Source organism: Peromyscus leucopus, chromosome 5, assembly GCF_004664715.2.
Source record: "Peromyscus leucopus breed LL Stock chromosome 5, UCI_PerLeu_2.1, whole genome shotgun sequence".
NCBI lineage: Eukaryota > Metazoa > Chordata > Mammalia > Rodentia > Cricetidae > Peromyscus > Peromyscus leucopus.
This window is the reverse complement of record NC_051067.1, coordinates 14,861,261-14,885,057: the sequence shown is the minus strand read 5'-3', so window position 1 is coordinate 14,885,057 and position 23,797 is coordinate 14,861,261. Positions and strand designations below refer to the sequence as shown.

General features: G+C 55.1%; 1 protein-coding gene across 1 annotated transcript in view; it reads right to left on the bottom strand.

Moving 5' to 3' along the window:
- Positions 1-329: 329 nt before the first annotated feature.
- Positions 330-23,797, bottom strand: part of Phf2 (PHD finger protein 2) — a 73,957-nt gene continuing 50,489 nt past the window's right edge. The window contains exons 6-22 of the mRNA XM_028867662.1: positions 23,127-23,313; positions 20,774-20,936; positions 19,653-19,740; positions 19,169-19,275; positions 18,673-18,764; positions 17,481-17,570; positions 16,623-16,991; positions 15,536-15,655; positions 15,055-15,170; positions 12,969-13,147; positions 12,813-12,883; positions 12,019-12,182; positions 6,315-6,586; positions 4,497-4,592; positions 3,908-4,017; positions 2,981-3,365; positions 330-2,269 (exon numbers count right to left, since the gene is read on the bottom strand). Coding sequence (XP_028723495.1) covers positions 2,181-2,269; positions 2,981-3,365; positions 3,908-4,017; positions 4,497-4,592; positions 6,315-6,586; positions 12,019-12,182; positions 12,813-12,883; positions 12,969-13,147; positions 15,055-15,170; positions 15,536-15,655; positions 16,623-16,991; positions 17,481-17,570; positions 18,673-18,764; positions 19,169-19,275; positions 19,653-19,740; positions 20,774-20,936; positions 23,127-23,313 — 2,698 coding nt within the window. The 3' untranslated portion in view covers positions 330-2,180. The remainder of the gene's footprint in view (positions 2,270-2,980; positions 3,366-3,907; positions 4,018-4,496; positions 4,593-6,314; positions 6,587-12,018; positions 12,183-12,812; positions 12,884-12,968; positions 13,148-15,054; positions 15,171-15,535; positions 15,656-16,622; positions 16,992-17,480; positions 17,571-18,672; positions 18,765-19,168; positions 19,276-19,652; positions 19,741-20,773; positions 20,937-23,126; positions 23,314-23,797) is intronic.

Sequence of the window (23,797 nt, the reverse complement as noted above, 5' to 3'; positions counted from 1 at the left end):
TGCTGCAAATGACATCCACGGTGGCCAAAAGAGGCCCCCAGGGACGCCTCTGGCCAGAGCCCACTGGAGTCAAGTAAGCCTCACACCGTGGGGGAGCACGGGAAGGGTGGAGGCCTCCTCACTGGGCTGCCACCCTGGGGACCCCAAGAGTTCTTCTGAGTGCACACTCCTGCTTGACATTTCGAGGCAAGGTGGCTTCGGAGTACCGTCTGAGGCTCTCCCCGGGGAGCGCTGCACCCACGGCCCAGGCAGGGGAGCTGGTCCCATCTTCACGTGCCCCATGGGGTGACAGAAGGGTGGTGAAGGAGGCAAGCACGACAGAGACATGGTTCTGTACAAAACCTGAAATAGTTTTACTTTTTTAAAACTTTGGTCCAAGTTGCCTTAGACCTCATGGACTCGATACAAGAGTAATATGAACTGGGAAATAGAACACTTTAATAGCCACGATAAACTTTGTTAGAAATGTACATGTCGCCAAAATAATAATAAAATTAAAAAGAGAAGGAGAGAAAACAGCTTGATGCCCGGGTTAAGATTATAGAAATGTTCACAAGGACAGGGTCAAGGAAACTTTAAAAACACCAGTTCTGAGTAAGCCTGGGGCCCGCGAGATGCCCCTCTCCCAGCCCCGGGCCCTGGGGATGGCGTCCCTCCAAACAGGTCAAATGGGAGTGGATAAGGCCTCCGCCAAGCTGCATCTCCTCATGGACAACACATCCGGGTAACGGGTGTAGAAACAAACCTCATAAGAAATGTACAAATATAAAAAGCTACAAACATTAATAAATTACAGCATCACGAAACACAAATACTTCACAAGGTGCTAGTAAAATAACTGCATCCCCGACCCCTCGTCACACAAGAAGGAGAGCCAAGAGCTGGTGTGAGATTGGAGACGCGGCTTCAGGGCGTGTGGGAGGGAATCTGTACTATCCGCTCTGAGAGGCAGAGTGTAAGGCTGCGCAGACGCCGTTGTTTTTCAGGCAATACCTTAGTTCCTACGAGGAAAGTAAGAGGAGTAACAAAAGGAAAGAAAGAGAGAAAGAAAGAGAAGGGGGTGGGGGTCGGAACCCGACCGTCCATCAGAGCCAGGGTGAGGGGAGCAAAAACTCGTATAAAGGTTAATGAAGGACTCTATAGAAAGAAATTCCTAGAGATACTTTTGCTCTTATAAAAAAGAAGTCATTTAAAAAGCTATTTACACGCTACATTCTATGAAAAATATGCTTCCGGAAATACATCTAAAATGAAAATACAGGATTGCCTGAGAAACAAACCCAGCCCCTCTGTGTTGATGGGTGGACACGCCACCTGGGTTGGCCCATGCTCATGATGCCACCCAGGGGCTCAGACAAGCGCTGCCATGCTGGCTCCAGCCCTGTGGCCCTGCCCACCTGTCTGCCCGCTCAGGGCAGGGTGCCTTGGCCTAGAAGTGCTGTTCCAGAGTGGGGCCCCTCCACGTGGCTTAGCCTGGGTCCCCTGGACCCTAAGACGTGGCTGAGCTGTCACCCTTCCCCTGGGACCCCACAGTGGCTCCTCCACCCACTAACACACCAACCTAACTGTGGGTCCTGACAACCGCAAATGTCCCCAGGCATTCGGGGTGTGACACCCACTATCTAGCCTGCTACCTGCCGGCCAGGAAGCTGGGGCGACCTCTCCTCACTGGCCAAGTGCGGTAAGACTCACTCAGGAAGAGGAGGGAGGGGACATTCAATAGCCCACAGCTCCTCTCTTTCTGTGTCCTTTCTTTCTTTGCCTTGTTTTACGCCTTTGGAGGCTGCCAGCCTGGGGCCAGCTCAGACTCGGTGAGCGTGGCTCACTTCGCCTTCCTTGAAGGCCTCATGCTCCCAAGCAGAGCCATAGAGGTCACCAGGCTCTGGTGGGGTGCCTGGAGGCTGTCCTGAAACCGGAATGGTCCTTAAGTTGGCAGGGCCACTTTCAGGAACTGGTCACTCTAAGCAACTTGAGAAAGGATGTCCATGTTCACAACAAGGGACGGCCATGCTCCGCTCGCTCCACCTGCTCAAGGGACAGATGCTCGCGTGGGGGAGAGGTGGCTGGGAGGAGGCAAGGCCCTCCTGGGCCAGGCGGCACAGCCACCCTCCTGGGAGGGGCTGATGTAGCGGGGCTCCGGGGGTCCTGAGCAGAGCAGAAGGATCCTGGCTTCCCAAGCCTTAGAGGAGCAGTTTCCCATTCCGATGGATCTTCAAGATCTTTCCAAGCCTTTGCTTGGCCGTGGCCATGCCCTTTTTCGTACGCTTTCCTACAGAGGTGAGGAGAGATTTTTTTTTTTTTAAATCAAGAGTGACAGCTAGAGCAGGAAGGGATCCCACCGGCCCCTAAGTGCCACCCACCTCTATAAAACCAGCCAGCTAGGCCGAGCCTTGGGCTCAGAAGTCCCTCATGGAGCCCAAGTGCTTGGAGGTACAGAGACCATCATGGACTTGGTTCAGGACAGTGTGGCTAGGATGTGAGGCCACCCTGGGCCCCAACCCCTGGCAACCCAGGGCCATCTCAAGGGCCACCAGTAAACAACCATGCCACCAAACTTTGACCACTAGGCTCAGGCTGGAGCATAGGTAGGTGGGGTGAAGGAGGCTACAGGGGTGCCACAGGCCTGGCTGGCGTGACACTCACCCACAGAGGGGCTTAACTCCCCAACCTGGCTCATATCATACCCATCTTCACCTGTGGCAAATGGCTGACCACGGGCCTGAGTCAGCGCCCTGAGCTGAGGACCAGTCAGTCCTTCAGTTCGTAACTGATAAGGCCTGTTCAGGCCGTATCTCCTGACTCTAGCCTGTTTCTTTCACTCGACTAAGCAGGCCAGCAGCAAACACTCGTGGGAAGGGAGGGGGCCGTGCAGATGCATGGACGTAACTGTCTCAGGTGCCCAGCACCTGCCGTCCTGAGGCCAGAACCCCCCTTACAGTGCTCTTCCTAAGGGCGGGGGCAGAACGGGCAAAGGGGGTACCTTTGGCAGCAGTGTTGTTGGGGGATGATGCAGAAGGCCGCCTCTGTGTGAGAAAGACTCCGGGGGCCATGGGCTGGGAGGCACGGCCAGCCTGGGCCCCTGAGAATGTGCCGGCTGCTGTGTATTCGTGGTCAGCCAGGCTGCTGCTGTGTGACTCAGGTGGGGGCTCAGGTGAGCTGCCCTCCTGTGAGGCCTGGCTGCTGGCTGTGCTGGTGGAGGCCGGGGTGGTGGAGGCTGGGGTGGTGGAGGCCGGGGTGGTGGAGGCTGGGGTGGTGGAGGCCGAGGTGGTACCCGTGGAGGTGGAGGTGGTGGAGATGGAGGGGGAGGCAGTGTTAGGAGTCGGCTTCCTTTTGGTGTTCTTCTTCTTCCTGTTTTTCTGCTCCTCCTAAGAACAAAGTGTGGAAGTTGTGCTACCCATCAGCTGCCCCAGATACACCACAGTGGGGCACGGCCAACTCTGCCTGCACCCAGATGCAGGCTTCAGGGGGCTCGGACCTCCACCGGGGAGGGAGCACAGAGAACAGTGGCTGGGAGGCCTCTCCACCGAGGTGGAAAGTCTGGCCCATGTGAGTTCTGCCAAGAGATGACCAACGAGAGGACATGGGAGGAGCAGGTGGAGACAGGCCCCAGCTCCTGCCTGTGCGCACCACTTAAAGCGCCAGGACCCCTGGGGATGGGAGGAGTTCCCAGAGGCATTTAATGAGGGCATCCTGGGCACCAGAGAGCAACCATGTGTTAGTGAGAGGTGCCTGTGTGGGGTAAGGGGCATGGGGCTGTGTACCTCCTCGGAATCTGGAGCCACTATCCGGCCTGACAGTCCCTAGCCCTGGCAATCTCCACACAGGAGGCAGTGGCTGAGGTGTCCAGAGGCCAGCCTAATTTCACACAATGGAGACTCACTCTTGTAAGGGCCCTCAGTCTCCTCACCTGCTGGGACAGCTTGGCTGCAGCAGCTGCCAGCCCAGTCTCGATGGAGGCCACTCTGGTCCCCTCACGCACAGGCCTGTCCTGTCTTGGCACCGACGGGCCAACCCTGGCTGTGGAAGACACGGGGAAGGCCAACCAATCAGGTTCTGGAAGTGGTGGCCCATTTACCCCAGACCATCTCTGAGTCTGGGGCACCACAAGCATCTAACTTTCTGGATGGGAAGCCATATCACATCTGTTCTCCCCAGGTTGGTGCCACGCTGAGGTATCTACGAGGGAGTATGGGAGGCCCAGCAAACTGGGCAAGGAAAGCCAGGTAGGCAGGGGACCTTGAAAGGGGTGGGCATGCCTGATCCCACCCACCACCCCAGCACGTGTCTGGTGCCCCTCCTAGATCTAACCGAGGACACTGGAAAGGAGGGGCCCAAGTGAGAAGGTTCTAGAGTAAGGTCTAGGCTCAGAGGTCCCAATACACAGAGCAGAGCCCCAGTCAGGGCCCTATGGGGAGCTGTCCAAACTCTTCTGGACATGCCTAGAGCCGCGCCTACGTCCTCAGTGGCCACGTGTCGGACCCCCAGCCTGGCTCTACCTGTGGGGCTGTAGGGGGCATCATCTGAGCCTTTCCTCTTCTTTGACCGGGACTTGAAGACAGGGTTATCTTCGTCAGACTCCAGGGAGGGGTAAACTGAAGGAGGCAATAAGAGAGCAGGCCCCTGAGTGGCTGGGTGCAGCCAGGGCTGGGGGGGGGGGTGCCGCTGCAGGGACCCAGGGATCTGCCCTTAGGTTCTCAGACTCGCTGTGCTATTGAAACGGCCACAGCAAGGGCACCTACATGTGGCAGGCGGGTGTGCAAGGGCACCTACACGTGGCAGGCGGGTGTGCACAGGCTGCCAGCCGCACCCACCCCAGGATGGCCTGGGCCTAAAAGCCCTCAGCACTTGGGATCACTGCTCACAGCTGCTTCAGGAGCCTGAGACATGCAGTCCTTCTGGAGGCCACTACAGTGGGGAGTGAGAAACTGAGGCAGCTGGGCTAATTCCACTATGTCTGAGGCCCCAAGACGCTCCTAGCAAATCAGATGAAGGTGCTTGCCTCGAAGCTTACATGGCCACTGGGGAGCTTCCCTGGTTCGGGGGCACCCCTCCCCCAGTGATCCCTGCACTGTGGGTCCTACTTCCCCGATCAACAAGGCCAAATGAGGAATCTCCAAAACTGGTGATTCTGTGGGTGGCAGCAGCACCTGGCCCTCCAAACCCACAAAGACAGTGGAAACGGGAGTTCGCTTTGCTGCCAGTCTGTCCATCAGTGTAGAGCGCGCACACACACCATGGGGCCTGGATCTGCAGCAGCTGCAGGGCAGAGCCCTCTTTCAGGAGCTCTCACAGGGGCCTAGATCAGTAAGTCCCAGCCTCTGGCCACCAGGAAGGTACTGGACTAAAACCCAGTCAGCCATGGGGGTGAGAAGCCCGGGCCAGCAACACTGTTGGAATGTTCCCTCAGGTGGGGTGAAGAAATCAGGTGCCTAAGTCAGGCAGATTCTGCTGCCAGGAGGCCTGGTGGCTGCGCCCATGGCAGAGGCCAGAGCCTTGTTGGTGTCTGACCTCACATATGGCTGCAGGGTCATCCTCAGGCCTCAGCTTTTCCATCCTACAGACAGGGTGGGTACAATGACCCCGAAGCCCTGTCACTGCTAAATGTCCAGCTGCAAAGACACCTGTCAGGCGAGACCTCAGAAAGCTCAATACACAGTGACCTTTGACCCAGCAGGGCCCACTCAGAAACACAGCAGCAGGACAAGAGTACAGGTCCCGAGAGGAACCTGTACCCACAGGTTCACATCAGCCAAAGGAAGAGGCCAGGGCCAGGGATAAACGCATGCATGGACTTACAGTGCACTTCCCACACACTGGAAAGAATATTACTCAGCCTGAAAAAGGAAGGACATCCTGGCACATGCCACGGTATGGAGGGCCCCACAAAGAGTCACATGTTATATGATCCATTTAGATAATGTGTCTAAAACAGATCACAGAGATCTGAAGAACCTGACAAGTGGTCAGGGCTGGGGGAGCGACGAACTGTGGATGGGGACAAAGTTTCCTCGCAGGGCAGACATTCTGAAAGGGACCATGGCTGGGGTACCCAGGCCACCAAAGGATCATTTGAGATGGGGTCTTACTGTGCAGCCCTGGCTAGCCTTGGAATTTACTCTGTAGATCAGGGTGGCCCAGAGCACAGAGATCCGCCTTGTCTGTGTCTCTGGAGTGCTGGGATTAAAGGCATGCACCACCACACCCCAGCCCAAGATGGATTTTACAGTCTGGACTGTGGATCACCGGCCTCCTTGACCTGTTCCTAGCCAGTGCTGCCCCCTACAGGCAGCAGCCCTGCCTGCAGCCACACTCACCGTAGTCTGAGTCCTTGAAGCAGGCATCCAGGTGGTCCTGCTCCTCGTAGTCCTCCAGATCGACACTGTTCTTGGCGGTCCTCTTCAGCAGGCGTTTGCTCGTGCCTTTGCTGCCACCGCCATTCTTCCGGGCACCGTGAGCTGCCAGCGACCCACCCTTGGCCTGGCCAGTGCCCCATGGGGTCTGCAGGCAGGAGTCCGAGGCCTGCAGGTTGGCCATGGACAGCATTCCCTGAATGGCTTCCTGTGTGCTGGGGGAGGCAGGGGGCTGGCTGGGGACACAGAGAGACAACAAGCACTCAGCCGTGGCCCTTGGCCCACAGCCCAGGACATTTGGATCACAGACTAGAGCCTGTAGCCCACGATCCACAATTTGTAGCTTGTAGTACAGTACAATTGAAGTAACAAAGGTGCCGTTACTCGAGTCCAAAGCCCAGAGCTGCACACACACTCAGCCTGGACAGCCAGTCGATGACAGAGCGATGGGCACGGGCTGGTGACGTAACAGTGGGTAAGGCCTGTCAGGCTCCTTCCTCTGTACACTCAGCCACACTCTGAGGGGGGAAAGAGGCTCTTGGGATGGAGCTGGGTCACAAGGAAATGCACAAGAGGGCAGATGGAGCAGCTTAGGTCTTACACTGTCATGCACTGGTTCTCACAATGTGAGTTGGCCAGAGGCTCAGCTGCCTGAGTCCTGTACCCTGCCAGCTCTCTATGCCCTTCCACGGCTGACCCTGACCTCAGTCCTAGCCAGGGGCATCCTTTCTCCTCACTCCTACATTGAAATGGAGAAGTCCCCACTTCTCTCCCATGACACACTATACCAAGGTGATCCACGCCCAAGTGTGAATCCATACCCTCGACACCTATACCCTTACCCACACCTGTATATATATATTTCTATACCCCATCCTATCTATACCTACACCCTCATGTCCACCTGTACACACACACACACTCACCTATACTCACACTCATCTACATCCACACCTACACCTGCATATACATCCATCTACACCTGTTCCTACACCCTCATCCATACCTGCACCCTCATCTATATCTGCACCTGCACCTAAACCTCCATGCATACCTGCATGTATACCCTCACCTACACCTGCATGTACACCCTCACCTACACCTGCATGTACACCCTCACCTACACCTGCATGTATGTCCTCACCTACACCTGCATGTACACCCTCACCTACACCTGCATGTACACCCTCACCTACACCTGCATGTACACCCTCACCTACACCTGCATGTATGCCCTCACCTACACCTGCATGTATGCCCTCACCTACACCTGCATGTATGCCCTCACCTACACCTGCATGTATGTCCTCACCTACACCTGCATGTATGCCCTCACCTACACCTGCATGTACACCCTCACCTACACCTGCATGTATGCCCTCACCTACACCTGCATGTATGTCCTCACCTACACCTGCATGTATGCCCTCACCTACACCTGCATGTACACCCTCACCTACACCTGCATGTACACCCTCACCTACACCTGCATGTATGCCCTCACCTACACCTGCATGTACACCCTCACCTACACCTGCATGTACACCCTCACCTACACCTGCATGTACACCCTCACCTACACCTGCATGTATGCCCTCATCTACACCTACATGTACACACTCATCTACCTGTACTCAGCCCTGCACTCTCAACATGTACACCTGTATGCACACCCATATCTATATCTGCAACAACACATCTGAGCTCAGCCAGGCTCCCCCTCTGGGTCCCTCCATGCAGACTTGCAAGCTTTCCCTTGCTCCCCAGTCTCCTCTCCTCTAGCTCATGGAGGAATGCCCACAGAGTTCCATGTGCATTCTTTGTGGAGTCCTTGTTGCCATGCCCTTTTTGTGCTTGTCTAGCAATGCCCTTATCTACTGTCCCATGCCCTCACCTCGGCTGCACTGGTGCCCTGACTTCAGAAAGAGCATGCCAAACTAGGTTCAGGGAGCAGTGCTTACCATTATACCACAGACCTGAGGCCTGGCTGCTGCTGAACTGCAAAGGCCCCTGGGGCTAGGTTTTAAGCCGCTCCTGGGTAGTCTCCACAATCTCCACCAGATCTTCCAACAGCATCTAGCTCCTGCTTCCTCAGCACCCTGGGCTGGCCTAGCCTGCTCACCTCCTCCAGCCTAGACTCCCCACCTGTATAAGCCAGAGCCACCTGAACTGCTTTAAAAATGCTCACACCTAGGCCCTGCCAGGAGATTCTGAATCAGGGTCTAGCACAGATCCAAATGTCCACATGATGCCCAGACAAAGAGCCAAACTTCCCATGACTCCATGATGACCTGGCCCAGTAAGAGCTCCCTCGGGGGACTTCCTGTACTTAGTTTAGCTCAGCAGCCCTATACCTGAGCCCAGCCTAGAAAAGAATGTCTTACTCCAGCTGGTGAAGAAAAACTCTACCAGCACCAGGGGTACCAGCTACATTAGCCACCTATATCAGTCCATCATGGTCCATACTAGAGGCACATAAGATCCCACTGTCCCCACCCTCTTTGGTCCCTTTTCTCCTAAGACTCTTGCATCAAAGTCCTCTTGTCTCCAGCTTCTACCTTGCTATATCCTGGGAACGGCATCCAAGTATTTGGAGCACTTTTAGAAAGACCTTTGCAGGAGAAAGATTGCCAGCCTCTGAGAAGAGGGTGTTAGGAGATGATCTCATGGCAAGCCCAGGACCAGAATGATGATGAACGGCAGTGAAAGCACACAGCACTGTGCAGACCAGGTATCCCCTCCACGCCTCCCTCCACTTGCTCAAGATGACACACGTGTGAGACAGAGGTGGGCAGACCCCCCGCCTTATGTGCAGGCTGAAGGAACAGGCAGAAGGAACCTAGAAAAGCCACTGCTCAGAAGCATGAGGATTCTGGAGACAAAGGCCCTGTTTGCAGGGAAGGGGTGTCAGAAGAGATGGAACAGCCCTGCCGGGGCTGGACAGGCAAGCTTAGACAAAAGCTGTCTCCTAGGCTAATGCCCTATGGACCGAGGGACACGTCCTGAGCCTGAGGAGGAGCGGGGAGCCACTGTCTCCACAGCCCTCCAAAGCAGCCTCCTAGTCTGAAGTCAAAATGGAGGGTCAAGTCCCACAGCCCTGAGTTCTGCAAAAAGCAATGCTGAAGTCTCACTCGTAAAGCCAGCCCTGCCCTTGCAAAATGCCTGGGCTACGTTTCACAGGCCAGCAGCTGCCTGGGCACTGCCCAGCTGTGCCAGTCTCATGGACTTCTCTGAGCAGGGGCAGATCACTGTCAAGAACAAATCGCTCACCTTATACTCACTCTCTAGGTGCAGAGCCCTAAACGCAGGTCCCAGGGAAATGCCAAGACATCCACCATGAGGGTCCAAAACACTGAGGGTAGGACCCCCACGAGAGCCCATTTGGGCACGAGCTCTACCCACCCATGCCATCTGGGTGACCCCAGACCCAGCTGGCCCATCTATCTGCAAGGTTGCTGGAGGATCAATGAACAGAGTTTAACCAGTCAGCGTGGAAAATAATACTTTAATCCTCCAATTACCATACCCAAATCCCCTCCTTTTCCCACAGCGGTAAACACCAAGCAAACCATTCACAAGAAATTAACATATTTTCCTCCGTTTTCTTCAGCTGTTTTTTCCCCAAACAGTCAGTACTTAAAACAGAGCAATTGGACCATCAAAAACTGACCTATGCTCCAAATGGGAGACTTTGGGAGAGGAACTGCCCGCGGCAGGCTGAGGGGGCTGGCTGGCCTCCGAGGCTCCGGCAGACAGAGCAGGCACATGTGTGAGGACACATGCAGTGTCTGCTGAGCACTCTCCCCAGACTTGGGGCACAGGGCCACGGCAGCTCCGGTTTCTCATTAGCAGGCGGTCCCCTCCTGGCCTCACAGATAAGGGCTCAAATGGCCCCATCTGTGTTCCATCTCAATGCCACCCAGAGTTCCCTCTCCACAGCACCCATAACAAGGTACCTGATGGCTAGGACCCAGGCTCTATCTGCCTTCATCTTGGGTGGTGCCACGTTCACCCCATGTTCTAACTTCCCAGACCTTTCCATTGAGGTCATGGGGGATCCAGGGTGTTGAGGAGTCTCTCAGACCCCAAGATGAGTCACTGAAGTGTTAGTTAGCATGTACTTTCTGCCAGAAGCCAGGCATCCCGACCACCATCGACTGTAAAGTCCTGCATGGGGCCACAATCTGGAATGTGGAGGGGCTGTCGCCCCCAATGGGGAAGAGGCCACAGCCAGGCTTCACCAAGCCCTCACCGCATCATGTCAGGCTGAGCCAGGATCCTGTGCCCAAAGCCATGCACACGTCTCCTATCATGCTTCACTCTCACTAGGAAAGCGCCTGAGGCTGGCTAGCTGTGAACATGATACTGCGTTCAAAACAGCAATCTACGAAATAAAATATGGCCAACTAATTTAGCGAAAGCTTGTTTCAATCAAGCCCTTAATCCACCTTCCCGGAATCTTCATATCATCTAGGCCTGACCTAGGCCTCCACCTGCCAGGGCAGCCTTGGAGTCGGTGGGAGTGGCTGCCTGAGGCAGTCATCGAAAAACTGCTCAGGCAGATGAGGGAGCAGGCACCCAAGAGGGGCCTATGGGACTTGCCTTCCTGAATGTGAGGGACCGTGAGGGACTGGCACTCACAAGTGGACAAAGCCCAGAACCCAACAACTCTTCAGCCACCCCAAGTTGGGCTCCTGAGTCAGGTCAATCCAGTGTTGTGGAATATTAGTTTAAGATGTGTTATATTTGTTTATGTTGTGGAATATTTGTTTACTGATGCAAAGATGTGTTGCATTCTTTTATGTTGCATTTGTTTAACTCTGTAAAGCTGTGTTACTTTGCCTGCCTAAAACACCTGATTGGTCTAATAAAGAGCTGAATGGCCAACAGCAAGGCAGGAGAGAGAATAGGCAGGGCTGCCAGGCAGAGAATAAATAGGAGAAGAATAAATAGGAGGCTCAAAAAAAGAAGAAGGAGCAAGAAAAGGAGAGGAGAGGAGGACACCAGGGGCCAGCCACCCAGCCACACATCCAGCCACAGAGTAAGAAGGAAAGAAAGATATATAAAGAAAGGTTAAAAAAAAAAAAAAAAAAAACCCAGAGGCAAAATGTAGTTAAAGAGAAATGGGATAATTTAAGTTAGAAAAGCTGGCTAGAAACAAGCCAAGCTAATGCCAGGCCTTCATAAGTAAGAATAAGTCTTCGTGTATTTATTTGGGAGCTGGATGGTGGACCCCCAAAGACTAAAAAAACACCAACTACAATCCAGAGCCTGGGCCTGCCTCTGCTACCTCTAAGCTGTGGGGCCCTAAGAAGGCCAAGTTCCCTGAGCCTCGGTTTCTTCAGCTACACAGTTAGAGTACAAAGCTGTCATGTGACTAGAGAGTTGGGAGGAACTACTGCTGCTGGTGTCTTAGGGAATGCAGGCTGTGCCCCCTCGGTCACCGGTCAGTGCCACACCTGGAAATGCCATTCAAGTTTCAGTGAGAAATAAACAACGGACAAGTGCTTGAAACTCAAATCAACGAGGTGTGACAGGAGGTGGGACCATCACGAGGGAGATGAGGCCTACCTGGCTACTCCGCAAGCCTGAGTCCCACTGCGTGACCCGGCCGGTGCCCCGGGCCAGCCATGCTCTCTGAGTGCCGCACGATGCAGCCAGGACCCACCTGTTGGGGTTGTACTCGAGCGCCCCGACCTCCTCGCTGGCCTGCAGCAGGTCCAGGATGCCTGCTGCAGAACTCCCGCTCTCCTTCTTGACTTTGGCGTTGCGGCCTGGCTTGGTGTCCGTGTCGATGTGCAGAGAGTCCTCGTCAGAGGAGTCGTCGTCACTCTGCAGAGCCAGGGACAGAGCAGCCAGTCAGGACAGGGCGCTGAGGGCGGCGGGGGAGGGGGAGCTTCGTCCCTTCAAGGGGAGATGAGTTTTCAAGAGCTCTGTTCTAATGAGCGCTACAGAACAGTCTCAGGCTCGTGCAATGGACAAGGCCCTCATGAGACAGATGTGGGTGCCAAGTCTTTCCTGGGTTCTTGAAATCACAGAGGTTACAGTTGTCTTCACACCCTATACTGCTTTTCCAAGAGGAAGCCCCATAATTCCATCAGGATGCCGTGACTAAAAGCCTCTGGCGTGGATAAGCTTATCCCAGCAGGTGGTTCATGTTCTTCCTGGGCTCCCATGGGATCTCGAGAGCCAGTCTTGGAGATCATCTTAGTATAAGAGCCCTGCTGGCGGGGAACCACTCCCTGTCACTCCTTTACTTGGGGACAAGCTTTGCTGCATTCATCTCCCATGGATCAGGTCCAGAAGTGCAGCTAGTCTTGGTACCATGGACTGAGCGAGACCCTGCCCTTCCTATGCCAACCCCACAGCTGAGCCCAGTCCACAGGCAGGGCGAGGGTGGGTATCCTGGCACATCAAGCAGAAGCAGACTGCAGAGGCTGAGGGCACAGCTGGCTGACTCACCTTGTATACCGCAGAGTCCAGCTTTGGCTTTGCGGCGGGCCTGAGGAGAGCCTCCTTCTTGTCCAGTAAGACTGAAAGCACAGCAGACAGACGTCGGTGAGGCCTCCAGGAGTCTGCCGAGACCTGGAACCTCCCGCCCACGCCCACCACACTCACAGGACAAGTCCCTTTTGGGGGCATTCTTCTTCCTCCTGATGGGAAACTCGTCTATCTTCAGCTCCCCATCATCCGATACATACTCATACTCATCGCGTACAGGCTTGGCTTTGTCCTCCTTGAAGCTCTGCAAGGTCCCAAACACACCAGGGCTGCCCGGGGGCCTGAGGGCCTTGGAGCTGGAGTAGAAGGGATAGATCAGCAGGTGACCTCAGGGCCCTGAGGCCAGCAGGCAACAGAACCTTACAGGGGCCTGGAAGAAAGCTTCCACTTGGAAGGCAAGCAGCTGCTTAGGGGCTATACAACCATTAGTTCCACTGTGGGAAGTCTGCTCACAGGGAGGCACATGGCCCAATCCTATAGCCTCGTCCTTCCTCCATGCCACCTGCAGAGAAAGATCTAAGCAACTGAAGTTCTGGAATGATCGATCCATTTTGGTTCTGACAAGCACAGCCTCCACCCTCCTTGCCAGCCTGCCAGAGTTTAAATAAATCCAACCCTCATGTCTTTTTCTCCGTACTTATTTTTGAAAAACAAACCAAACAAACAAACAAAATAGCAGCACCCAGGGCTGAGCCACAGTGCACCTCCTCTGGGCTATGAAATGTTGTTTATCTCTCTTCTTGTTACATCAAGGCAAGGATGCTGTGTTTTCCCCAGGAGTAGGTCAGACTTAGGCCATTCTGGGCCTTCAGGACAGACTTTTCTCAGTAGGAAGGACAGCAAGCTGAACAAAATGCCAGCCGTGTGGACAGACGGCACACCAGGCCATAGCAGCCTCCAGCAGCCTCAGGAAAGGCCGCCGCGCTGCAGACTTAGAGCACAGACCACCACCCCTGGGCACATGTATATACATATGGCTCTAGAGGCTTATCTATTTTGTGTGCGTTTCTAAACTACGTGTCATAGAACTGATGTTAGCGGAGAGCTGCTCTGGGACCCAGAAGGGACACTTCTAATGAAATGACAAGCAGACTCATCAAATCAGGGTAGCAAGAGCAGGCCTGTGTGGGTTCTACTCCACCGAGTAACTCTGAGGGCACCCACTTGGCTACACTGTTTCTCCATCACCCACAGGCCTTTCCCTCCATTCTCAGGAGAGAAAGCAGAGGCTGCCACTCCTGCAGGCAATGGGGATATCTCAGCAGGACACGTTCGTCACCCTACACTGTGAGGATGATGGATGCAATAAAGGTGCTTGTGTGGTCGTTCTTCCTGCTCACAACTGAAACCGAGGCCGCAGTGGCCATGCTGAGGCTCACCCAGCTCCAGAGCTGGTGGCTCCCCTCTCTGAGTTCAGTACCTCTCCTGAGGCCCTCAGCACACAAATCCACACATTCTTCCCCATGGAAGTCATGTGGAGTCATGAATTTACTGAGTGCACCGTCGTGCCCTACTGGCCACTGGGCTCAGAGAACTGTCTCCTGATCCTACTCATATCCTCAGCGTCAGCTCATGCCAGCAGCCATTCTGTCAGGGTGCCCCTGCTGCCTTGCTGGCCCCCACTACAACTGTACTCTCCATGTACCCTGCAGACTGTTCTGGAAGCAGAAACCAAGGTGTTCAATGCAACAGAGCTGTGAGTGAGATCAATGGCTTGGAAAAGAATCACTCAAGGGTGTCAACCGAGCGTGCGTGCATGCGTGTGTGCGTGCGTGTGTGTACGTGCGCATCTATGATGTGGGGGTTACATGTAGTGTGCGGCATGTATGGAGTGTAGATGTGAGATGCCTATGGGATGACTGCATTACTTACATATGTATGGAATGGGTATGTGATGAGGGTATATAACTATCTGTATACATATGGTGTGTGGATATGCATGCCTGCTATGGACAGTGTTGGTGGAGGTTATGATGCAATGTATATGTTTGTGTGTGCATGATGTCATATATAAATGGGGACGCATGGTATGAAGTACAATTTGGAACGTCCACTGGAGTGTGCATGTGACAGATGTGTCTGTGGGTACAGGATGACACACAGTATTTGTTGGGTGTGTGGATTGCATGCACAGTATGGGGACATGTATGTGATGTGGGACATCTGTACATTTACCCTCACCCCTTCCCATGCTCTCACATACCCTAGAAGTTTTCTGTTGGAGAAAGAAAAGGAGAACTTGTCCTTGTTCCCAGCCAGGGGTGATTTCTCCAACCTCTGCTCCTCCTCCATCTTTAGTAAAGAGTCAGGTTTGCTGTTCTGAAAGAAGACCAAGGTTGTCCCTGAGTCCAATGAGGGGCTAGTAGTCCAACCCATGTTATTGGACATAACTGGGAACCAGAACATTCCCAGGAAAGCTGTTCACAGATGGCTGCCTAGCCATCAGCATGCAGGACCCACCCTGGGATGCTGCCCAGTCTCAGGGAATGGGAACACGGACCAGAAATGGGACCGTGAAGAAGGTGAGAGACAGTGGAGGAAAAAATGGCGAAGGCACGTTTGGTTTCATACCCAGGGGATGGTTTAAAGGAGGTCATGGGCACTCCAGACTCACAAGACTTTCCTTAGGCCCCGCCTCCTGGGGACAGGACATCCCCTACCACAGGTCTACACCCCATCCTCACCTTGTACTTCCACTTGGCCTCTGATTTGCTCTTAGTTTGCTCTCGGATTTCCAGCCTCTCCATATCATTCTGTGTGTGGACTGTGTCCTTATTGGGAACACTCAGGACACTCTTTGGGGTCTGCAAACAGAGCAGCCATGACCCAAAGGTAGACATAGAAGGGGAATGGGCTTGGGTTACAATGTCACAGAAACCCAGTGGTCCACTCCTGCTGGTCCACACACAGCACATCCATCCATTCTTTTATCTGCCCATTTATCCATCTGTTTATTTAGTCTTTCATTTCTCATTCAACCATTCACCTACCTATCTGTCCCTCATCCATTTATCCACCTGTCCACCTGTCCATCTATCCATCCACTGCCCATCAGTGACCTAACCACCCATTCACCTACCCATTCATACATCCACCCCTCTCTCCCTCTTCCCTCCTTGCCCCAGAAGAACAGTACCAATGGAATATTACAAGCTATGAGGATGGCCCCCAAGATGTAGGAAAGAAGTGTACCCGTCCTGGAAGGGGTTCATGACCAACAGTCCTTAATCTCATAGGTTCAGTAAGACCCTTTAGTGAGCCCATCTCTCTGTCCTCAGTGGCTCAGGCCCTCCTAACAATCCCTTCTCCTAACCTTCTGCCCTCTCCCAGTTCCTCCTCAAACGGATGCCTTGTATATCTTCAGGACCTTAGCCCAGGGGTGGGTTCTAGTACTTGGGAAAACTAAGCAGGGTGGCCTCTGCCTAGAGACCACCCCGCATCAATCCAGTGGCTTCCTGAGTGCTACCCCTGCCACAGAACAAACAGGCTGTGCTACCTCTCTCGGGGGGGGGGGGCTCACTGCTCTGCAGGATCTGCCTGGGGTTTTGGCCCCATGTGCAGGCCTAGCAGCTGGCACAGACAGGGAAGTACTTTGTACAGATGTATTGATAGGCAGACCCTGGACCCCATGCACTCTCTGGAGTCCATACCCCACAGCTGGTCTCCCCTCTCCACCCAGTGACAAAGGAGAGCAAAGACATGTCAGCCCTAGTTGGCCAAGGCAGGGGCTGAAGGGCCTCAGGCCATCAGGGGGAAGAGCTCAGGCCTCACCTTTCCTTTCTTGGGTGGCTCCATCTTGGTCAGCGCCTCTTTCGTGTGGGCCTCCAGCAGGTCCAGGTTGGGGATGGTGGGTGAGGCCGACTCCTTGCATTTCTTCCCTTTCTTCTTGCTTCCATCCTTGAGCTTCAGGGTTTTGGGGGGCTTGGGGGGCTTGGGGGGTTTGGGAGGCTTGGGGATTTTGGATGGCTTGGGCATCTTCACAGTCTTGGGAGTCTTTTTTTTGGACACTTTCTCCAGGAAGGATCGAGGTGGGGTAGTCTCAATGGGAGATGGCGGTTCCTCCTTCTCCCTGTCCCCGTCACAGACCTCATCTGAGGAGGCGACAGCATTTACTTCAGGTCGGACAGTTTTGGAGGTGTTCTGGTATGGGAAAAGGAAAGGGTCATTTGTGTTCCCTCTAGACCATGCCAGGACTCTGGGGACCCTCACAGCCATGTTGGGAGAGGCTGTCAGCACACATAGCCCATACCACGTGACACACTCATCTTTGTTCCACGTTGTCAAGTGGCATGGTCATCACACTGTCCAGTAACATCAAGAAACGTTCACACAATCTACAGCCCTGTGTGACACACTCACACTGTCCCAGAGCATCATCACTCAGTCCCCACCTCCTGGGGCTATTCTGCCCTCCCCAGGCCCAGGAGGAGCCTGGCTGCCCACTTCCTCCAGACTCAGGAGAACTGGGACTCAAAGACTAGACTCAGGGTTCTCCACCCTTCTCTCCCTTCACCTCTTCTCGCCAAGCACTCTCCAAGCCCTGGGCATGACACTAAGGCAGAGGGATTTCCCTGGCAGGCTCTGGGCCCACCCTTGTCCCAGGGGCCCGCCACCCTGGCATGGCCTTACCTCGCTGAGCCTGATCTCTTTGGCCAGGTCCTTGATGAGCTGTGAGGGCCTGAAGTGCTCGGGGAGCTCGTCCTCGTGATCTGCCAAAGCCTGTGGAACAGTGGGGGCAGTGCCAACTTGGCCACTGTGTACCTCAGCCATTCCCTGTCCACCCCGCCAGGGCCACCCCCTGGGGTGAGAAGCTGCCGTGGAGCAAGGCCTGGTGCATAGGATTCTGGGGCCCTGCCCAGTGAGGCAGCTTTCTGTGAGTCACCTCTGTTAGTGAAAAATGTATCAAGACTGGGCCTTGCCTGATGCCACCACCAGCTAGCTAGCTGGCTGTGAGTGGACGTAAGCCAGCTCTCTTTTCCTGACCATGTGGTGAAGGGGAGGTGGGAGGGACCCCTGGACTGTCCCGGCTTTGAGTTTCAAGAAGATGCTAGCCACAGGATGGTCCCAGGAGAACATTGGCAGCCCACCTCATCCGGCCCACGCACGGGTGGAAACAGGCCATGGACATGGTTCCCTACCTGGCCTCTGCCTCAAGGCCCTCAAGGCCTCCTAACTTGTTCTCTCTGACTTAGAAGGGACCCCTTGTCCTTCAAGTGGCAGGTGGACAGGTGCTCTGAATAGTGAGAGCCCTCATTGGGAGACAACATCACAAGGTTACGCTAAGCTAAGCCAGACCCTGTAGCCACAGCCCAGGTAAGAGGAGAGAGTAAGTGGAAAGCTGGCATCCTTGTGGCCTTTGTCTGAGAAACAGCTCCCAGGGGCTGGAGGAAACCAGTGCACAGGATCAGAGGAGAGGATAAGGAGGAGGGAAAGGGGTTCCCAGGTCACAAGGCAGTTTGGCTGGGAGGCTACATCCACACCAGACTTTACAGCAGCTGAGGGGCACGAGCCACATGTGCATCCCTAGCACTTCCTGTCCAGATCCACATGTGTGGTCAATGTACCAGCTGCTTCCTGGGGCCCTCTCTGCCCTTTCCAGATTAACAAAGTTGTCCTTGCCCAAACTCCTGAGGGAATCTAGCCCTGGGGCCAGTGACCCCAGGCTGGCCCAGACAATCTCCATCAGGGGATAAAGGCGAGTGTCAGAGGCCAGCTTAGGCCAGCCTGGGGAGACAGTGCCTACTACTTGTGGGACACACCCTTGGTATCTTCCCCCAATTCCTTGTTCCCGCAGACAAGTACACAGTGCGCTGCTTCCTACCTGCTTCTTCGTCCATGACCTGAAAGCACCATTGAGAATTTTAGCTCCTTGAACTAAATGTGGGGGCAGCTGTTTCCCAGACTTGTGAGAACCTGGGAAGGACACGACAGGTTAGTGTGGTGGCTGCTTAACCTGCCCCAGCAAGAGGCCTGCCAGAGGCCACTGCCCCAGGCCACCCGTCCAACTGCCAACGGTTCTCCTTGGAATCTGGGGTACCCGCCCACCTGGCACCTGCCCTGCAGGGGAATGACTGACCTCCTGTCTCCTCCCATCTCACATGAAGCTTACCCAACAGGCCCCTGAGCAGGCCACTTCTTTTTCCCCTCTCTGCCAAGGAACCCTCAGCCCTGTCTTAGTGGGTCAGAGCTTACACCAAGCCCCCAGGGACCTTCTTATCCTGTGTCCTAAGGGGTCATGATCAGGGCTCACAAAGGACCAAGATGTCCCTTAGTCCAGGGCTGCCAGCTCAAGTCACCCAACCTGGAGTGACAGGTACCTTTGAATGCTTCCAATAGGTGCTTCCCCATGTACCAGCAGGCAGTTTCAAAGTTGGGAAACTGAGTCAGGCTGCCTAGTTTTAACCTTCTTTCCACCTCATATGCCCTGGAAGCCACAGGAAAGAATTAATCGGTGCAGGAAGCATCAAGTAGGCCACATCAAAGGGAGAATCCAGGCTATCGAGCCAGCTCAGGCCTCCCCACTGGGCCCGACGTAACCCCAAGTGATGGCCACCATGGGTGGAAGCAGTGGGCTGTGGTTACTAGAGAGGCTGGCCATAGTCCAGGAAGATGACAGCGGCCTTAACGATCCCAGACCACCACTGGGCTTGCTCTAGCCCAGACCATGGAACCCATCCCTCCTTCCCCTCGGCACAAAGAGGTCAGCCTAGCCCCCCACAGCTGGGCCCAGCCAGGAGTCTGGCCGTGACGCCCCCTGGGAACCCTGGTCCGAGGGTAGACAGCAGTGCAGGAGACCCCTACCTCATCTGCATCTCCACACTGAGGCTGTGGAGGAAATGTCCAGCGAAGGCCAGGCAGTCCACGGGCGTGAGCGTGGCGTATATCCAGCCTGGGAGAGACACGTTTAGCCTCTACCTTGCCCCCGTGACTGCTTTCACCTCCCCCACTCACCATGGACTCCAGCTCCTGCCATCCCAGACCTTTGCCTCATTGGTCCTCCCTGCTCACGACAGGTAGGAACCTCCGAGAAAGATGGAGGAGGGAGTGTGTCTGAGGTAACATGGTGTGTCTGCTGAACACCCTGCTACCAGACAGATAGAAACTGGGGCCTAGGAGCCAAGGGGACATAGTCAGGACACCCCTGGCAGCACTGCCATCAGGAGAGGGAGCCCAGTCTCAGACCTGCCCACACAGCGGCGAGAAGAGACGGCTGGAACCGCCACTCTCCCCAGAGGCTGAGATTTGGCTTTAGGTTATTCTAGGGGGCGGAGCTGGGGCCGGACTCCAGAGAACCTATAACTCCTCCCGAAGTAACTGTGAGGATGTCTTCGGGGAAGGGGAGGCCCTAGAGCCAGGGTCAGAGGCCACGTTTAGTCGGGTTCTAGGGCCTCATTTGGATCCTGATTGTAAGTGAAAAACCATATACATAACCACAAAGAAACCTGCAGGCGGATCAGCTCCTACACGGTACAGTAGGGGGGCCTATGCTTTACTCTCAGGATGTGGTCAAGTTACATTAGAGGGAAGGAGTCTTTTAGAGGGGACTTTTCAGCTCTGAGATTCACCCTTCCAGGAGAACAGGGCAGCCTCGGCTGCTCAGGGCATACTATATTACATTAGTTCAAGCATTCCTTAGGAACACTTCTAAATCCTACCCTCCTCCTCCAGAGCTACTGACTGAGCCAGGTCTCCCATGCCAAAGCTAGCTGGCCACCTCCCTGAAGTAACCTGGTGCTGACTAGGGCAGGTCCCGCACACAGGCCTCCTGCTGTGAAAGGCCCACTGCTGGTCCTTCCATGAGGACTGGGCCAGGGCAGAGGCCAGCCAGGGAAGCCAGACACTCCAGTCAGGGGGATGCAGTGGGGGTGGGGGACAGAGGCAGTGAGTATGATGGGCAGCCAGCCTGGGCCCTGCACACTCACCTGAGGGGATGAAGAGGGTCTGCCCCTGCTTGACTGTGCACTTATAGCATTTGTCTACCTGGTCGGCAAAGAACATCTCGCTGTGGTTGGAGGCTGACCGCCAGCGTTCATACAGGGAGATGTTGGCTGAGGCTGGCCGGATGAGATAGAAGATCTTCTCCCCCTGCCAAAAGAGCCCAGTGGCAGAGCTGCAACACCAGGGATGTGGGGCAGAGCCCACCTGGTGCTGGGCTGCTGAGGTGGAAGACAGTTTGCTGGGTGCTGAGGTGGGGGCCAGAGCCTACTGGGTGCTGAGGATGCTGGGGTGGAAAGCAGAGCCCACTGGGTGCTGAGGATGCTGGGGTAGAGAGCAGAGCCCACTGGATGCTGAGGATTCTGGGGTAGAGAGCAGAGCCCACTGGGTGCTGAGGATGTTGGGGGGGTAGGGGCAGAGCCCACTGGGTGCTGAGGATGCTGAGGTGGGGGGCAGAGCCCACTGGATGCTGAGGATGCTGGGGTGGGGGGCAGAGCCCACTGGATGCTGAGGATGCTGGGGTGGGGGGGGCAGAGCCCACTGGGTACTGAGGATGCTGAGGTGGGGGGCAGAGCCCACTGGATGCTGAGGATGCTGGGATGGGGGGGGCAGAGCCCACTGGGTACTGAGGATGCTGAGGTGGGGGGCAGAGCCCACTGGGTGCTGAGGATGCTGGGGTAGAGGGCAGAGCCCACTGGATGCTGAGGATGCTGGGATAGAGGGCAGAGCCCACTGGGTGCTGAGGATGCTGGGGTGGGGAGGGCAGAGCCCACTGGGTGCTGAGGATGCTGGGGTAGAGGGCAGAGCCCACTGGGTGCTGAGGATGCTGAGGTGGGGAGCAGAGCCCACTGGGTGCTGAGGATGCTGAGGTGGGGAGCAGAGCCCACTGGATGCTGAGGATGCTGAGGTGGGGAGCAGAGCCCACTGGGTGCTGAGGATGCTGGGGTAGAGGGCAGAGCCCACTGGGTGCTGAGGATGCTGGGGTGGGGAGCAGAGCCCACTGGGTGCTGAGGATGCTGGAGTAGAGGGCAGAGCCCACTGGGTGCTGAGGATGCTGGGGTAGAGAGCAGAGCCCACTGGGTGCTGAGGATGCTGGGATAGAGAGCAGAGCCCACTGGATGCTGAGGATGCTGAGGTGGGGAGCAGAGCCCATTGGGTGCTGAGGATGCTGAGGTAGAGGGCAGAGCCCACTGGGTGCTGAGGATGCTGAGGTGGGGAGCAGAGCCCACTGGATGCTGAGGATGCTGAGGTGGGGAGCAGAGCCCACTGGGTGCTGAGGATGCTGGGGTGAGGGCAGAGCCCACAGGGTTCTGGTAACATTATGGATGGGGGTAGAGACTACCAGGTGCTAGAGACTCTCTGCCAGAGGATACAGCCCAGTAGAAGCTGGAGCACAGAGACAAACAGCAGAGTCCAGGAGGTGCTGGGGACAACGGGTCTGGAGTGGAGCCCTTCACAACCTGCTGGGGTCCGGGGAGAGGTTCTGACTTGAAAAGCATCCTCTCAGGCTCTCCATTCACATCTGCAATGCTGCTTTGCATTTTGGAAGTTTCCCTGTTGGGAAGATTCTAGGTGTGTGAGCCCGATATGGTCAGGAGCAGTACACACATTCCACGGCACTACGTGGTGCTCAGGGAGTAATAAAAATGCAAAGTGCCCTACAGCGAGTCCTTAGCAGCTCTGTTCTCAAGAGCTTCTGGGCTTCTAGACTGGAGTAAAAGCTAGTCATCATTTCCTGGGTGGTCATGGGCAAGCCCAGGCCAGGCTCTGCATCCAGAGCAGAAAGAGCCTCATTTTTATGTTCTGGGAACAGACACCATGATGGCTTGCTCAGAGTCTCACCAGGGCCAGAAAGGGTATATGAGTCCACCACCCCAGCTCAAGCAGAACTGGTCTGGAGAAGTATAGTTTGCTGCTGTGGAGCCAGAGCTCAGGGTTTCTGCTGTTCTATACATCTTGTTCTCTGAATTCCCCCTTTGCCTCAGTGATAAGCCCCTCAGCCCTCCCTACTGGCTCAGGCACCTGCCATCTGGCCTGCTAACATCAGTGTGGTTGCTGGGAAGTCTTCCCAGCACCTCTGCATTCTACTTGGGGCACTGGTGACCCAGTGGCCTCCCCTAATTGTTAATGAGCCCAAGGACATGTTTGTCACTGGCCCCAGATACTTCTCTACCCATACACATCTTGTTGGCTTCCTGCCCCAGAACTGGCCATCCCAGGGTCCCCCTTCTCTGCAAGTGGGTAACTTCCTGGCTACAGACAGGGCTTGGAGGGGCTGTAATCCTGAGGACAGAGAATAGGAGGTCAAGGGTGAGGTATGTTTTGAGGAGTGTGGCTCACCTTGAGGACATGGTACCAGGCCGAGGCACCCCCAGAGTCTATGTGGAAGTCAGTGTAGCTGTCCTTCACACAGATCAGGCAATACTTGGTCACCTTGGGCTTGGCCAGCAATGCATCATCAGGCCAGTAGTTTTCCACCCATGAAAGTTTCTTCACAATGTCAGGTGGCTCCACAAAGCTGGACATTCTAGGGCCATAAAAGGAAGAGTAGTCAGGGGGATAGGGCCCAGAGCTTCCATTTTTAATGCATTCTAAGGTAGGAACAGTACAAGGCTCCTTCCACATGCTACCTCATAAATCTGCAGGCCCTGGGCAGCCATCTCTCTTTATAGGGGAGTAAACCAAGGGCTCCAGAGGATGGAAGGAGCCTGACCACTGTGTAGGGCTGCAGAGGCCATGGAGATTTTTCTCTACCCCAGGAAGAGAGCTGAGCCCTTAAAATGGTCCACTGGGGTTGGTACCACAAGACTTTCAGAAGAAATGTTTCTCACACATGGCCCAGTGCCTCCTGTGCCATTTGAAAAAAGACCACCTCCCTCCAGGGCAAGCACAGGCGCCCAGGGACTCCCTGTCACATTTAGTTGCTGTCAAATCAGCTACATCACTTCCGACGAAGGTGGGAAAAGGCAGAGGTGACCCGGTGTGTTGGTGAGTTTCTTTTTCAACTTGAC